Raw genomic sequence first — 18,238 nt, forward strand, 5'->3', positions numbered from 1 at the left:
TGTTGAAGTTAGGAAATTTTCGGTGAGCTGGAACCAATTACCCAAAAACCCATTGAAACAATGGTTTCGGTTAACGAACGTTTCGGTTAACGAACGACCTTTTGGAACGGATTGAGTTCGTTAACCGAGGGGCCACTGTATTATTATTATTATATCATATACGGTATCACAGTTCTCATTGATCTACAAAAAATACCGGTAATAAAAACCTTTTTGATATTTCACACTTAATATAATACCCGGTAATCTACTTCAACCTCCTATTGTTTACAACGACGCATGACGCACCATCAGCTGTTGAGTATCAGCTAGATGGTACACGTGTTTTTCGAATCGTTTTCAGTTAAAAAACTGTTACATCACAAGTATATTTTACCTTAACTGTGTCTGAATGAATATATTCTCGGAAATAAATAGTAGTTTTGCTAAAACATGATGTATTTTAATGTAAAATAGGATAAAAACATGACGAAAACAAAAGATTTTACCTAACCTTCCGATGTTCAAGAGAAGTTACTCGTTTATTTTAATAGTTTTTGGTTAAAATACTGTTATATTACATTGGTATTCTATTCATACTGTGCTTGATATAATGCATTCACGGAAATGTAATATTTTTGCTGAAATGACGTATGTATTACAGTGGAAAGTGGGATAAAATCGTGACGAAAACAATGACTTTGAAATATAATGAAATATTAACCCCTAAATCGGTTAATTCGGACAATCGGCTAAGACGGACACCTTTCCCCCCCTATTAGTCCGAATTAACGAGGGTCGACTGTAATAAAAATATCCTAATATAAAGCATATTTTTACTCAGTATGCTTACTTTTATTTTCTTGTATTTTTCTCTAACACTCACATGTTATTAAGTCTACAAATAAGCTTCCACTGTATCATCATTCTCCAACAATGAACATACAACTTACTCCTCACTCATGTGAAGATAAGTAGACTCATCCTCACAAGCACAAAGTCATTCATCCAGTTGCCTGATTGTTCAATAGCTTTGCGTGCTGACATTTTTTCTCCAGTTCTTAATAGATTGCCATTGGTCCAGTTTTCGCATAATTTCACTCTTTCTTTACTTTTGCTTTCCACTTTACATTCTCTACAAGCACTGATTAACTCACTTCTATCACTTTGGTGTTTGTTTGAAGGTATCATGAAAACAAAGTCAAATCAATATTAAACAAAGCATACAGAGCACATTTAGCCTGATGCCTACACCAGCCTTATCATAGGAGTCTGCAATCAGTGTTTGCATCATGTAAACAAAGGGGGAATTTAAGATAATGCAATAACTCTTCAGGGGTCAAGTGTAGAATTTACATTTTTTGCAAAGAATTGATCCCAAATTATATAATGGGTGACAATGTATAAGTAGGGTAATATAATTATTATAGCTGTTGGCTTAGCATCTCATACTCTTCACTTTGTTTCAAATCTCATCCAGTTACTATTTAAGTACAGGTATAAAATTTTACTGTATTGTAAAGTACTGCATGTTTTTTCACAAATTCAGATAGTCTTATGATCACAGTGAACACCAAAAACTGTCATTAAGAACATGTTTTGTTGCATTTCAAAAAGTTTGAGGATTTTTTTCCTTAGGAATACATCTCAGCTTTTACACTGGGAGTCTGTGGAAAAGTGTGCATTGACATATGAAAATTTGGTCTGTGAGAGGTTTTTTACATTAAATAACCCTGTTCTAAATCGGGGTCAAAATGTATTTTGTTAATTACGGATTTTGCTGCACAGTATACAGGGAGTCTCCGACTGATGACAAGGATACAGTCCTGGACCCTAATTGTAAGTTGATTTGTTGGTTAGACAAAACAGTGTTAAGTCCATAAGTTAAGTTAGATTAAAGCACAACCCAGCCCATACAAAACAACAATATCCCACACATTACAAATAATGTAAATACTGTACGGTAAATAAAGTAATGTTAAATAATACAGAATAATGAAAATTGTGTATAAAGTGGGATTTTAATTAAATTTTTTTTTGGTGAATGTACTGGGATCTCGTTAGTAATTGCGGATGATCGTAACTTGGATGGTCATAATGCAAGACGGCCTGTATATTTCTAATAATTAAAGCTGTAAAACTGCTTTACTCAAAAACTTCTATGTTAAAAATTTAATTAAAAAACAAACACATACCTGAGTCTTGTTGCGGCAACCCTTGCATTCAAAGGTATTGTTGCGCAAATTAGCAATACACATGAGACCACATAGGTTGCACACATGGACAGAATATGGATCGCTGACTTCAAACAAACGCTCACGAAGGAACTGTGCTGCCCCATGAGCAATCTGGCAATCTCGTTCCATCTCACCAAAACGCAAGCCACCTTCCCTGTACACAAAGACAATTCTATTACTCACAGGTTAAAATTCTGTAAAAAAACAAAAAAAAAACAAAAATGATGTACAGTTCAAGATACAACTAGTAAGTCACCTCCAAACTCTCAAATTTTACCCACGAGTATAGACTGTAAGCAGACAAAACACTGAGAAAAAGTAGGAATAACCATTAGATCACATTTCATGGTCGGACTCATTTTTCCCCAAATTTACACTGGATCAACACTGATCTCAAGAAAAACCATTCTTGGAATTAAAAAATTATAAGCCCCCTATCTACCAACAAATTCTCAGACATGGTAATGAGACCTGTTTAAAGAATGTTAATTTGGGGGGGAGGGGATTAGCCCACCAGGGCACAGGTCACTGACCAACATCAGGGCCTGGGTTGCAAAAAAATATAATAATAATAATAATAATAATAATTACAATAATAATAGTAATAATAACAATAATAATAATGATAATAATAATAATAATAATAATAATAATAATAATAATAATAACAATAATAATAATGATAATAATAATAATAATAATAATAATAATAATAATAATAATAATAATAATAATAATAATAATAATAATAATAATAATAATAATAATAATAATAATAATAATAATAATAATAATAATAATAATAATAATAATAATAATAATAATAATAATAATAACAACAACAACAACAATAATAATAATAATAATAATTAAAAAAAAAAAAAAAAAAAAAAAAAAAAAAAAAAAAAAAAAAAAAAAAAAAAAAAAAAAAAAAAAAAAAAAAAAAAGATCAAGAGTGAGAAACAATATACAGTATACATATGTTGTGTTGTCATTAGTAAGAGAAACACTTGAGACCCTGCAATTGTGTGTCAGATGAGCAACCTGGGGCTGGTCAAAATTTTTGTGATGCCATATGGCAGGAGGGTCTACCATAAGACAACACTTTATGCTTCCAATATCTTCCCAGGTGGTATTACCTCCCTGTTTGATAGCTACCTACTACCTGATATGGTTATAATTTTTTTGCAGAATTCATAACCAATATGAGCCTGCACATGACATATGTTAGTGTGACTTGACAATTCCAACTCTACCCTCCTACACCTGCCCCTACTGAACCTATACACTTTCCTGTAATCTCCAATCATAGGGAGGCTGGTGTGTTATCCAATCTGGATGTGAGTAAGGTGCATGGACCAGACTGAATACCCCTTGCGTTGTGAGGGAGTGTGCTGAGGTTCTGGTTCCTGTACTCTTTTGCCTTTGCCTCAAAACCCAAACTTTTCCTCCTTCTTGGAAACATGCCTTGGTTCAGCCCATCCTGAAGAAGGGTGATCATTCTAATCTCTCTAACTATCGCCCCATTGCCTTAACTTCATCCCTTTCTAAGATTTTCGAAATCATCTTAAAGTCTTATTTTCTTCGTCACCTTGAATGCCTTTCGCTTTTGTCGGATCACCAGTATGGTTTCTGCCAAGTGAGATTTACTGGTGATCTGCTCTCTTACTGCACCCATCTCTGGTCATCCTCTCTTAGGGATTTGGAAAACATTTGTCATGGCCCTCAACATCTCCAGGGTATGGCACAAGTCTTTATTTTCTAAACTTCCTTCTTGTGGTTTCTCTCCTCCACTCTGTTCTATCATTTCTAGCTTCCTTGAGAACTGATCCATGGCAGTTGTTGTCGAGAGAGCGATCTCTCGTTTTTTCTTCACCAATATTGGTAATCTAAAGGGTTCTATTCTTTCACCTACTCTCATCTTTCTTTTTATCAATGATTTACTTCACACTACGACTAATTCTATCCATTCTTATGCTGATGATTAAAACATCTCTCACCAATCACATTTCAGGATGCAACCATTTTTCCAAATTCTAAAATAGATAAGCTAGGCCTCACCATTTCCTTTAATATGTCATGGAAGCCACACATCCACAACATAGCAAAAGCTGCCTCCCGAAAGCTGGGAATGTTGTACAGATGCCGTAGCTACTGCACTCCTGAGCAGTTGCTTCAGGTTTATAAGGGATTCATTCATTCTATCTTGGAGCACTGCTCTCGTATCTGGGGTGGCTCTTCTGTGTCCAACTGTTAGATAGGGTGGAATCAAAGTCATTTCATCTTATCAACTCTCCTCCTTTAGTTGATAATTTTTCTTCCCTTTCTCTTCGCTGCAATGCTGCTTCACTCTCTCTCTCTTTTACAGGTACTTTAACGGGCAATGTTCGGTGGATTTGGCATCCTGTGTACCGCCGGCAACGCTGTGGGCTTGAACACTCATCTTGCCTGCGGTGCCCATCGCTTCTATGTTGATGTCGGTCACACTATAATAACCCGTTATAGTACATCCTTTTTTCCTCACACAGCTAAACTGTGGAATGCTCTGACTACTTCTGTGTTTCCATCCTCTTACAATCTGTATCGCTTCAAAAAGCTGGTTTTGCGGCATCTTCGTGTTGTCTTCTCTAATTCTTATTTTTTTTCTTATCCCCCCTCCAGGCCCCACTGTGGGTCGGTGACCAATGCCATGATATAAAAGCATTCAATTATGTAAACAACCTATTTCAGATAAACAAGTTTGCCATAATACAAACACTTTACATCTAAGATTTCTTAAATAGTTCAATTTGAGTCAATTGAGCACTTTTATTGTACAGTAATTTCTCAATATATGAGAGTTCAGCATATGCGAATTCACTCAAATACGAGAACCCTATCCTACCAGGAGTTAAATTTATGCAAGCAAGATTCAACCTTATGTGAGTAAGTGTCGTCACCAAATCTCGTTTTTTGTCTGTTACTATCGGGTATTGAGCTACTTGTCTCTCTCTTCCCGCCACAATGTGCTCAGTCTTGCACTAGCCCATGTTCTATGTGGACTACCTCTCTATCGCTCCTAAGGATTCTTTAGTGATTTGGTGTTTTTTGCACCCCTTATCCATATTTCTCCAGTAATATGGCTTCCAAGCATCCTGCATTGTCTTCTCCTAGCCCCTGTCCACCCATGAAGAGGAAGAGAACAGCTGTAACACTACAATTAAAGTTAGAAATTTTGAATCATTGTGAGGCAGGGGAGGGAGTGTCAATGAAGAGGATGGCAACCTTCTTCTCAAATGCTGAAAAACTTGTGCAGGAAGCAATCGACATGAACATCAGTTTGGACAAAAGCCTGCAGTTTAAATGTGGATTAGAAGATATTCTTGTAGCCTACAAGGTTTATGCAGAAAAGCAACGAAAAGCAAAACAAACCTCAATGCTGCAATTCCTAAGGCCTTCCATCTCCACTCCCATTCCACCTGCCTCTCCTAAACCTTCCATCTCCACCCACGACCCTGCTGCCTACCCAGGATTGTCAACCTATAGCACACCCTCACCACTGATGTTGTCTGATGAGGCTGAGGAGGACAGCCCTCTTGATATCAGCCTACATGATGTCAGCCCACTTGATGTCACACTCCCTGATATGGAATCCAACCCTGATGACCCTGTAGATGTCACTCCAACACCATCACCCACTATGTAAAACCTCAACCACCACCTCCATCATCTTGTTTAACCAAGCTGATATATCTGCATTTATTGGTAAGTACACTGTACTTGAGGGGTATGGGGTTATATGGAGTAATAGTACCTCTCTCCCACTAGCAGTTGCTCTTAAACTAATAAGGTGGTTAGTGGAGTTTGGCTCACCCATATGACTCCGCTCATTCTCTACCTCCTCATGGTACCGCCTGGTAACAACTTCGACTAGTCGGCCAAACGAGATATGGGTAGCAGATGATATTCTGTGAACTACTTGAAGTCACTGGCAGCGGGGTGACTGGTGAAATTCCTGGCGGGGTACGACAGACTGTATTCCTGGCAGTGATTTCGGACTCTTATCTTCATGATAGGGGTCACCTGCCCAAGTTAGATGGGAGCTGAGCTACACGAGGAGGTGGCTTCTTCTCTGGAGTACCTAGCCGATGAATCCTCCTAGGATTCCGCCAACCATTATGATGATTGACAGTAATGATATGGCCCCCAGTCCCGGGCGAAGAGGGGTGCTAAGAATCTCCCGGTTTATCAAGTTTGGTACACGGAAGTGAATCTTGGTATGATTATGACAGTTTATCCAGAAGATACCGAACTTTCGAGAATAAGGCATTGAGAAGAATCCTGAACTTACGATGGCGTGATTGTATTAGAAACAAGACGATAAAAGAAGTCACAAATGTTCCCTATACAGTATTGATGAATGACTGATGAAGAATAGATGGAGGTGGCTGGGGCAGGCTCTGCCTGTGCGTCCGGATAGAGTATTGAGAGAGGCGGTCGAGTGGACGGAACGAGAAGAAGAGGGAGACCAACGCCTTCATGGATCCTAAGTATAAGAAGGGAGACGGAGGACGAGGTAAATACAACCATGGAAAGGGATCAAGATCAAAATGGCTGGCGCAAGTATGTGGATGCCCTTTGTGTTGCACGGCGTTGGAGGCGGTAACAGTTAACACTATACTGTACTTGCTTTATCTATTATTTTATAAATAAATATTGAATTGACTTATTTTAAATTTAAAATGTCCTGAAATTGTGTTGAAAATGGATATGAAACATTTCATTTTCGTTTATGGAACACATCTGAAATCTTCGCATTTAACTAAGTATTCAATATATGCGAATTCGGTTTAGGAGGGGTTTGAGGAACACATCCCTCGCATATATCAAGGACCTACTATAATAATTTTAACTTACCTTGCACGACCTTCCATAGGCTGCCTAACTAGGATCTGCACAGGCCCTCTAGCTCGGGAATGGATCTTATCATCCACCATATGCTTTAAACGTTGATAGTATGTTGGAGTTAAAAAAATCTGGGCGTTCATCTTACGTCCAGTGTGACCACAGTACATAATCTGTAAAACAAAAATGAGTACTGTAGTAGTATAGACTCCAATAATTATTATAGGAATTTGGATAACTAAGAAGGTAATGAAAACTAGAAAAAGAATTGTGACGTGAAGTCCTTAGCCAACAAGAAGGAGCGTCTGATGAAAAGTTGGAGAGCAATTATTATGTTGGGAAGGGAAGGGTAAATTATCTCCTGTAGGCTAAATTCTACCAAGCACAACTCCATGATTAAAAATATTTTATTATTTATTTAAACACATTACCATCACTTTTAATTAAAAAAGCAATTATTGTAAACATAAAAGCTGGATTAAAACTAATGATATCCCCAATAGCCGGAACAATTGGTGCAGATTTCTACTGAGGATGAGATTTCCAGGTAACGAGATGAGTCTCTCAAACCCACATCCCCAGAATATTTCTGGGTGCTGGGGAATGTTTTCTGAGTCTAAACTATGTATCTCATCTCGACTCTGAACTAAGCAACTCATCATTTCAATTCCCACAGACCGCAGGCATGAGCAAAAAATTTACAGCTAGCAAAAAAAGTATAAAACTTTTATTCACATCATCTGTTCTAATTGTGTTATAGAGATAAATGTGATAACCAAAATTATCCCGAATAAATTCTCTACAAGACTTTTCCCATAACAGATCCTTAAACAAAATATGATAAGAGTGAGAGAGCTGTGAATGAAGCCGTGTGTCACAGCATGAACAGTGGATTGATTGATCTCATTCCTTGTGGTAATTACATCTCTGGCAATGCAACAGCTTAGGTCATGTGCCGCCGAATTAAAGTTAAAGCTTAGAAAGCAAGATAAAAAACATAAATAATAAATAGCATAAAACTTTCATAAAAAAACATTTAAATGTTAATAAACAACTCAAAGCTTGTGTAGAAGGCTGGCTTCCTCCCATGCTACCCACTCCCTCTCCCAGTAAGGATAGTTCACTAGGCATTTGTTTTACCCACAATGCATCAGCTGATCCGCTCGCATCAACTGAGACCCACATGCTTAGTGTTTGTCCATTGTCTGTTGATTCTGTCAGCTTCAATCCTGTGTTTATTCTTGAACTTTGGTTATTTGTGCAGTATTTGGTTATAATCACCATGGGCAAAATGCAAAGCGAGACAAATTCAAAATATATAGGTTTCATTGACAAAATTAAAGAACTTATTAAAACAGTGGACTCATGCTTGACATCGCTTCAGTAAAGCCAACCTGAAAATGCCAGAGTTTGCTCCCGTCATTTCAAGGAAACCGACTATACACAAGAATATCACATCAAGAAAGGGCAGTTCAACAAATCTCCCCAAGCGAAGAGATCACTTTATGCCAGTTCTGTGCCAACTCTACACCTTCCAAAATGGCAAACTCAGTTAGGTATGTATACTTGGCTAATTCCTGTGTGTGTGTGTGTGTGTGTGTATGTTTGGGGGGTGTCGCGGTCACTTTTACCCCGCAATAGATCCTTCTCCCTCCGGCTGGGAGGAGGGGGCGGGGGAGATTAACCACACTCAAGGATTATGAAAGGTAGAGGGGTTTTATTTTTATGCTTATAAAATGTCACTGACTTGACTTAGGAGAATATAACTTGCATTGCTGGAATTCTCGTCAGCTAACTAATTTGAGTATAAACATCCTTTATTTTGCACCATACATAATAATTTTAGTAATTAACTTTGTACATTTGAGTGCAGGTTGTGATAATTTAAGTGATTGCAGTTTCAAAGCTTTGTGATATCACTAGTGTATAACGAGTCTCCAAATACCCTGGTTTATTCATTGATCAGTTGTCTAAGTGCAAAAGTAGCCCTATCAAGCTATCATGTATCAATTAATTTTAAAATAGAATTATAATGTAAAATGTTATAAGACAATGGTTAAGTGTCTTGGCATGTCACCTCACCACCTAACTCCTAAACAAACTCTTCATCAAGTTCTTCAAATCCTATAATGTGCTTGGCAAGCTCAAAACACAAACACACACGGGAATTAAGACAACAAGCATCCAGTGAGGGTCTTGTTGTGTGACTGCATGGAGGCGAATAAAAGGATCAGCTGTTGAGGAGCTTATCGCTTGGCAACACTGGTGCCTGTTACCACGCCTTCCCACTCCATCTCTCTAATCACCCACACCTTTCTGCTTTCTCACTCCATATTTTAAAATGATATGTAATGTAATGTTGAAAGGATACAACTTTGCTCATTTATACTTATACTTATCCCAGTCTCTCTAAAATACTTTAGGTTTCGTGTTTATTCAAGACATCTTCAGGTCATGAGACCCACTAATCCCCTACCCAAGAAAGGGTGACCTGACATTCCACTAATCCCCCAGCCTACCTCCACCTGACATTGAGTCAGGTCTGGTCCCTCCCCAAAATACATGAGCTTTCCTCTTTATTGAAGACACTTTCAGAATCTGCTCTCGATTTTCGACCTCAGAAATTTTTTTCCCAAAACCGGAATTTTTTATAAATTCCAGCTTTGGGAATGCCTTTCCGAGCAAATTTCAATTCCGGCTATCGGAGAGTTCCGGGTTTGAGGGATTCCAACTAACGGAGAAATTACTGTATACACCAAATGACACTTGTGACACTACTGTATATGAAATGTGCATTTCATTATAATTGAAAGTGATATTACTGGCATCTAAAGATATTTTAAACCAATAAAGTTTGTAATATTTGTTTCAAAATAATATTGTGAAGTGGAGGGACCTTCGACTCACAGTCATCTCCTCCCAACCGCCTGCTCACCGCCCTCTAACCATTATCCCTCCACTCTTGTCACTTCACTGCATCATTTAGACCGAGTTAAATTAAAATTGTCTCCTCTTAATTTGGTGATGCAATTAGAACAAAGAATCATATGAGGTTTGCTTATTAACTGTCATTGATACCCTTTGCTCCACTGGGAATATTTTATGTACAGTGTTACCACATCGCTCAGAGTGACAAAGTTCACTGTTAAAGGCAGAAGTGGAGGCAACTGTACACTGCTTGCTGGACAGACGGATGTACGGACAGGTACTCAAAGACAGACATGGCAAATAACATATGCCACAGCAAATATGGACTCCAATGGTATACAAAAGGTTAATCTTATCTCATACAGGTATAAATCAATTAATAATACTAAAGTTAATAACAAAAGTAACAAAACTATCATAAATGTTTTAGAGTTTTTTTCCATGTTGTGTAGGTTAGCCACAAGTACCTGGTGACAGTTCTCATGTTGCATGGTTTTTTGCAACTTCTCTCTGCAGATTCATCACTCTAATGTCATTTCTTACGACCTCTCCCCATGTCATTCTCGGTTTACCCCTGGCTATCCTCCCCACCACATTGAGACTCCTGCATCTACTGACCTGACTGGTCCTACTTGTATACATACTCTCCACATAATTACCCAAATAATCTCAGCCTACCTGTATGCAAAACTTTCCAATATTCTCAATACTCAGCCACCCTCTTAGCACTGAACAGGGTTTCCCATCTCTAAGTTTCACATTGCACATCCTTCTCACTATTTTCATATCAGCTTGATCAAGCCTGTGCATGTTATCCACTTTAACAGCCCATGTTTCACTGCCATACAGCATCACACTTCTTATACCAATTTCATACATTATTCATTTCACAAAAGGGGAAGGTCCTCTTGCTGTCAATAAAGGCATCAGTTCCCTAAACTTCCTGCAGTTACTTCTAACTCTTGCAGGTGAGCTAGCTTCAACACTGATTATGTCACCCAGGTAACAGAACTCATCAATACAGTCCAGGGATATAATTCCAATGTTGAATTTCTTCAGCCTTACTCAAGCCACATGATTACCTACATGTACAGGACACTCAAGGTCAACAACATTCTGCAGTCTGCCATCTACTCTATTGCACCTCTTGTGTACCCACCTTCCACACTCAATGCACATTACTGAGTTGCTGCCAACATGTTCTTACAGATAGCTTTTGGCCGTCTTCAACTTTCCACCATAGGTCCCATCACCCATGCAAGGATGCAATACTGGTAGAATAACTTGATTCTTAAATTATTTTCATCCAAAGGCATAATGAACAAGGGAGGAAATGGAAAGCGCTCCTTAAGAAAGTTATATACTGTATAGTAAACGGTTAAAATATAATAAGTTACAACTACCAAACTAATAGTAATTTCTCCATTCAATCAAGCAAGAAAGATTGTTAATAACAGAAACTGGTGTATACAATTACCTCATTGCCTCTCAAATGATACCCATACTCCTGTAGTAAGTTGGATATCTTCTGTACATTGACAGCATCATTAAAGGGTGTAGCATCACCAATCTCACCCTTATTGGCACCAAGCTTCCCTTGAAGCGCTTCAATCAAGTGACCAATTGTCATTCGGGATGGAATAGCGTGTGGATTAATGATGATGTCAGGCGTGATGCCTTCTACTGTGAAGGGCATATCCTGAAACAAAAAAATATACCACTAGTCAAAAAGACAAAAAAACATGTAAATTGTGTCTCACTGGCACACTAGGAATGTCTAATTAGGATGGAGCAGAGCATGCTCTTAGGGAAGCCAGTGAAAAAGGAACAGGAAACAAATGTGGTAGTATTTGCAAAATAAGTGAAACTTTAATGTATATATGAAGGATCTGGTAATAGGTACAGTAGCCTGAAATAATTCAGCAGGGGCTTGCCTTCAAGACTGCATCTGGCAGGGATATAATTATATAGTATTTTTATTTGTAAAATATGCACATAATTTGCAAGTTTATTAATATCTCACCTCCACTCTGTATTGGATACCACAAGTACCCTTCTGTCCATGACGAGAGGCAAACTTGTCACCAATCTGGGGGATGCGAACCGACCTCACACGAATCTTAGTGAAACGATCACCATCTACATTTACTGTCAACATGACCTGTAAAGAATTTCAAGCATGTAGTAAAAATACTGCAGGTGATGTAATTACCAGTTTAATAATTCATAAAAAAATTAGGTGGCACATAAAATAATGAAAGCAGCAAGAGAGGAGGGACTTTAAATATCTCAGATCAACACTCTAATCAAAAAAATAAATCACAAAAGAAATTAAATCAAGAATACCAGCAGGAAATTGTTGCTATTACAGCCTCCAATCCTTGATAAAAAACTGAAGGGTCTCGAGAACAACTAAACTGAGGACCAACTGTAGAGAGGCCAGAATTGCCCACTAACAAAAAATCTTAAGCAAAACCTTGCATTAGAGCACTCAGTGCAATAGAGGATGTGGCTCAATCATTTAAGTAGAGAAGAACTCTACAGAGTTGACACACCAGTCTCTAATAAATATTTCATAAAGCTCAAAAAACTGAGATGAGTGGAGCATTGTAATGGTTATTGCTGGCACCAATGTGAAGATAGGAGGGATTGCAGTGAGGAAAATGGTAGCATGGTTCGTGTACCAATAAATATATGGACTTGGGGTTTTTCTTAGTACAAGTTACTTATCAATTAACTGATAAAACACTTAAATATTCATCATGGAGAGCATTCACAAAATCAATACTACAGTAGAAGTCCAAAAATCCGGACTACTTGGGGATTGGGTCGGTCCGGATTTTCGGATTTTCCGGATTCTCAGGCAGTACTTTTAAAATTCAAATTGAAGGAGGAATAAAGAAGAGATGAACAGGTACATTTTGATAGTTTATTCATTAGCAAATATAGCATGCTTCATTTATCAAAACGAGCAGTTTTAATGAAAAAGCTGTGAATTCTAAAATTTTATTCTTTGCCTTATTTATATCATAAATTGTAGACCTTCCAATGTCGTATGTTTCCATTAGAACAGTATTGCTCACACCACGTTCTAGTTTATTAATTATTTCAAGTTTGTCACTCAATTTCAACGTGTTCTTCTTTCTCTTCACACAACGAAGTTTATCTACTTTAGGAGCCATTATTATGGGCTTGTATAGTACAGTACAGTACTCTGCAAATGGAAAGAGTAGGACTCAAAATATTGTTATATTACAATGGTATTCTATTCATACTGTGCTTGATATAATGCATTCACGGAAATATAATATTTTTGCTGAAATGACGTACGTATTACAGTGGAAAGTGGGATAAAATCATGACGAAAACAATGACTTTCGCTTTCTTTTGTTCAAAAGATGTTACCGTAATCGCTTTTCGAATGGTTTAGTTAAAAAACTGTTGTATTACAAAAATATTCTCCTAATTGACTTGAATAAATACTTGAATGGAAATATACAATATTTTTGTTGAAACTACCCGCGTTTCAGTGTAAATTGTCATAATAATAAATGGTAAACAATTTGCCTTCGGCACTCGGTGTTTCAGGCACGGCGAGCCTCAGTTTATAGGACATAGAGCGTTTTTACTGAAGTTTTAGTTGTTCCATTACCCTCAAAAATGTGGGTCGAACTATAAACGAGGAATATCATAAATTAACGATTTCTTGGTCAAAAAATCAGGGTCGACCTATAAACGAGGGGGGTTATAGACGAGTATATACGGTATGTTGTCACAGTTTGATTGCTCGTTTTAAAGTGGCAACCACGTGGTCGCTTGTTGTCGCTGTGCTGCTGTGGCGCTCACGCATGCGCATATACACACAAAAGCCTGCTAAAAAAAAAAAAAAAAAAAATTGGTTTTCGAAAAGTCCGGATTCTCGGGTGGTCCGGATTTCTGGCATCCGGATTTTTGGACTTTTACTGTATATTGTTTCTAGTGAACAGACTATACTCTGGCTATGACTGACAATTTACCCCCTAACCATCACTCTACACAAATGGATCAGATTTCCTTGTACCCTGTGGGATACCCAGCAAGATGGGACATTAGGGCCCTGCCTACCCAGCTCAAGGCTGCAACTGACTCTGGGAGGAAGATAGTCTACCTCCCTTTTGGGCTTGAGACTCCGGACAGAGTGTGACCCCAACTTAGGATCAATGAGACTGGACTGTATGACTGAGGGTGACTGGGTGACTGCTTGCTGGAGGCAGTATTTATCTGGGTTTTCTGGGTAAGAAGGACACTTAATGGCTTTGGGTTTTGGGGCGAGATGTTATCTACTTTACCTTGTGGTGGCGTGTCCTGGTTACTGTAGGTGTATGCCTACTATGTCCACTAATTACTGCAATATGTGTTGTTTTTCTGGCTTGGATAGCTTTGGTCTGACAAGTCATTATAGCATGTTGCAAGAATGGAGGAAGCAAAAACAACTGAGAAGAGTGATGAATGTAAAAAATTTTCACCTCTGGGTGCCGGGTTCGAACCAAGGCCACCACAATAGGGGTTGATAATTAAATTGTTTGGGATTATGGTGTTACAACTTATTTGTAAATGAATAATATTATTAAAATTAAATTTGTTTACAATAATTTTTATTAATTATCTAGCAGAATAACTGAGATAATCACTGAAAGGCTGAGTCACAAGAAATTATCAGAACTCATTTTAGAAAAGAGCAACAAATCTAATTACGTTTGAGTTGTTTAACACCTAACCCCTAGACCCGTATTAACTCAACACAACTACTAACTGTAAGACAACAATCACATTTCCACTGCTAGCCTCAGCACTATAATTCATAATTCAACATCAAATGTTCTGAATGTTTTAATTTTACATTCAGATTTTAAGGATACAAATATACTGAAAACAGTCTGCATTTAAGGGGCAGTTTTGTTCCCCTTGCAATATCTTTCCCATTATGGTGCAAGCTGAAGCCAGACTCTCTACACTTGCCTTAACAATAGTTGTAGTATTCTGCTATGGTGTGCACCTTGTAAATGATGTACACAATAAAAACAAAATAGGGGATGAGAGAGAGGAGACTTACTTGATCTACAATACCAGTTTCTGAGCCTCTCAAGAACACACTGGCATCCCTTTTGCTGAACCGTCTCGTCTGGCCTTCTAATTCATCTTCACTTTCTGGCAGGGTGATGGTCTTCCCAATGATCACATCATCGCCAGATACACGCATGCCAGGTGAAATGATGCCATCATCATCTAATTTGTCATATATAGCATGTCGCATACCTTGGCAAGTATCCCTCGCAGGCTTCTCAAACATTTGCTGAAAATTTTATACAATAAGCACAAAGATTAATTATAAGAAAAAACAAATTTACTGTTATCAAAAGGTAGATACTGTGAAGAAATTTCACAATAAATTTTGCTTATTGTACCCAACAAGATTACTCAAACTTTACTGGTACTTATTAACCACTGGAGTACAGACATGCAAATAAGTCACATGTGTGGTTAGGGGAATCTTACAGAGCCAAAACTATTATGTGGAAAATGCCTATAATTATACTTTTACTTGAGCAGGAATACAAGGTAACCAAAGGTGACATAAAACAGTGAACTGTGAAGTAGAAAGTACATCAAGTGGAACAGTTATTGGCAAATTACTGTACCTGGGTTACCTTTAAGCCAGCTGAATTAAGAAAAGTTTGCTATCTCCGATCAAGTAAATGTGTAAAAGAAAAAAATATACATGAATAAGATCTAATCTAATAAATGTACAAGGTCATAAAGTACCATGAAACTCAGATATCATTACTGTACTTTCACACATAACTTATTTATCTTCCTATAATAGTTCAGGGTTCAGATATGACTTTCAGACTGGAACCATTCTGAATTCAGAAAATCATTAGCCTTAGATTCATGCAAGCAATGACATAGCAAGACAACATGATGCTCAGGTTGAAACTTCAAGGTGCTGCACCCTCAAAACCAACGACAGATTGCGAGAACTATGGGTTGTTAGGTGAAACTTTGCAAGTAAAAAGATGTTTCATCTTTGTTGTCAATAATTAAACTGGAAGTAAATATTTTACTTAGTCGCTGATATGATATAATTATTATTGTTAGAAAAGATAACATCACCAAGAACAACTATACCAATAAACAGCAGTACACCAATTATCTGATTTATATAGGAAAGGGGTCAAATACAGTACACCGAAAAGTTGAGTTTTTAGGACCATAAAATTGGTGGTCAACCTATAATTGAGGAACATTTTTCAAGGGTTGAAATCCATTAATATTTAGGGAAGGAACTTAATGCATATAAATACAGAAAATTAAAATTTATAAGTTATACTGAACTGCAGCATGTTTTCACAAGGGTAATTGATGTAGTCAAATAGTAATACAGTACAGTCGGCCCTTAACATTCGCGGGGGTTAGGTAACAGAGATACCTGTGAATGTTAAAAATCCGTGTACTATTGCTGCCCCCCCCCCCCAAAAAATCCCTGGCCCCCCATGTCCTTATTTACCGTATATACCTGTGTTTAGTTCGAGTTTTTAAGACCAAATTATTTGGCAAAAATTGGGGGTCGACCTCTAAACGGGTAATAGTTTCGTTAGGTTGAAAAATATTTACCAGTAACTACCAGTAAACAATGGAAACGATGCACCAACACACCACCAGCTGTGAGTGTCGGTATAGTTGCCAGGGCAGATCTCTTGCGAGCCCAAAGTAGCCAAATCCATGGTATGGTAGCACAGGACGATGTAAAACAAAGTATTCGTTTATTAAAGTTAATTTATAGATACTGGACATAAATTTTTGTTCATTACATTTGAAACATCAATCTTTGTTAATTAAATTTGAAACAAGAGACAACTACGATACTGGATTTTCATTAAAATATTACATCACAAGTATATTTTACCTTAACTGTGACTGAATGAATATATTCTCGGAAATAAATATGGAAATGTAATATTTTTGCTGGAATGACGTACATATTATAGTGGGAAGTGGGATAAAATCATGAGGAAAGACTTTCGCTTTCTTTCGTTGTTCAAAATATTTTACCGTAATCGCTTTTCGAATGGTTTTCAGTTAAAAAACTGTTGTACTCGTACTGTATTACAATAATATTCTATCCTATCATTAGCCTTATAATCCCACAACTGAAAACCATTCGAAAAGCGATTACGGTAACATCTTTTGAACGAAAGAAAGCGAAAGTCATTGCTTTCGTCACTTTCCACTGTAATACGTACATCATTTCAGCAAAAATATTACATTTCCATGTTCTCAGAAATAAATGGTAGTTTTGTTGAAACGTAATGTACAGTATTTAACATTAAAATGCAAAAATAGCTATAAAAACAATTAATACACCCGTAATGTACTGGCTGGCATCTCCACTCGTCCCTGCTCCCGCCAGTCACCTCCTCCCCTCCTCCCCGCTCTATCCCTCCGCCTCCTCCACATCGTCACTACTGTTGTATTACAATAATATTCTATCCTAATTGACTTGAATAAATACTACGATACCATATTTCTGAATATTTTCATTAAAATCCATCCAAATCATTTTCCTTGCCATCGTCTGCAGCACCAAACAGCTTCTCCCAGTCCTCTCCTTGAACAGGGCTAGAGGGTACGTGTTTTTGAATCGTTTTCAATTCAAAAAATGTTACATCACACGTATATTTTACCTAAACTGCGCCTGAATGAATATATTCTTGGAAATAAATAGTAATTTTGCTGAAACGTGATGTATTTCAATGTAAAATAGGATAAAATATATGACGAAAACAAAAGACATCACCTAACCTTCCAATGTTCAAGAGAGGTTACTCGTTTTTTTAATAGTTTTCGGTTAAAATACTATTATATTACAATGAAATTATATTCATACTGTGCTTGATATACTACATTCACAGAAATGAAATATTTTTGCTGAAATGACGTAAGTATTACAGTGGAATGTGGGACAAAATCATGACGAAAACAATGACTTTCGCTTTCTTTCGTTCAAAAGATGTTACCGTAATCGCTTTTCGAATGGTTTTCAGTTAAAAAACTGTTGCATCACAAGTGAATTAGGATAGAATATTATTGTAATACAACAGTTTTTTAACTGAAAACCATTCGAAAAGCGATTACGGTAACATCTTTTGAGCGAAAGAAAGCGAGTCATT

At 37.3% G+C, this 18,238-nt stretch overlaps 1 protein-coding gene across 1 annotated transcript in view; it reads right to left on the reverse strand.

Annotated features, from left to right (window-relative positions):
* Positions 1 to 2,174: 2,174 nt before the first annotated feature.
* LOC121868109 (DNA-directed RNA polymerase II subunit RPB2) overlaps positions 2,175 to 18,238 on the reverse strand; it is a gene marked incomplete at its 3' end in the record, with an annotated part of 74,231 nt that continues 58,167 nt past the window's right edge. The window contains 5 exon segments of the mRNA XM_042368380.1: positions 2,175 to 2,370; positions 7,113 to 7,273; positions 11,506 to 11,727; positions 12,052 to 12,189; positions 15,121 to 15,360. Coding sequence (XP_042224314.1) covers positions 2,175 to 2,370; positions 7,113 to 7,273; positions 11,506 to 11,727; positions 12,052 to 12,189; positions 15,121 to 15,360 — 957 coding nt within the window.

This window comes from Homarus americanus, unplaced genomic scaffold (genome assembly GCF_018991925.1).
Source record: "Homarus americanus isolate GMGI-L3 unplaced genomic scaffold, GMGI_Hamer_2.0 scaffold47967, whole genome shotgun sequence".
In the NCBI taxonomy this organism is placed as follows: Eukaryota; Metazoa; Arthropoda; class Malacostraca; order Decapoda; family Nephropidae; genus Homarus; species Homarus americanus.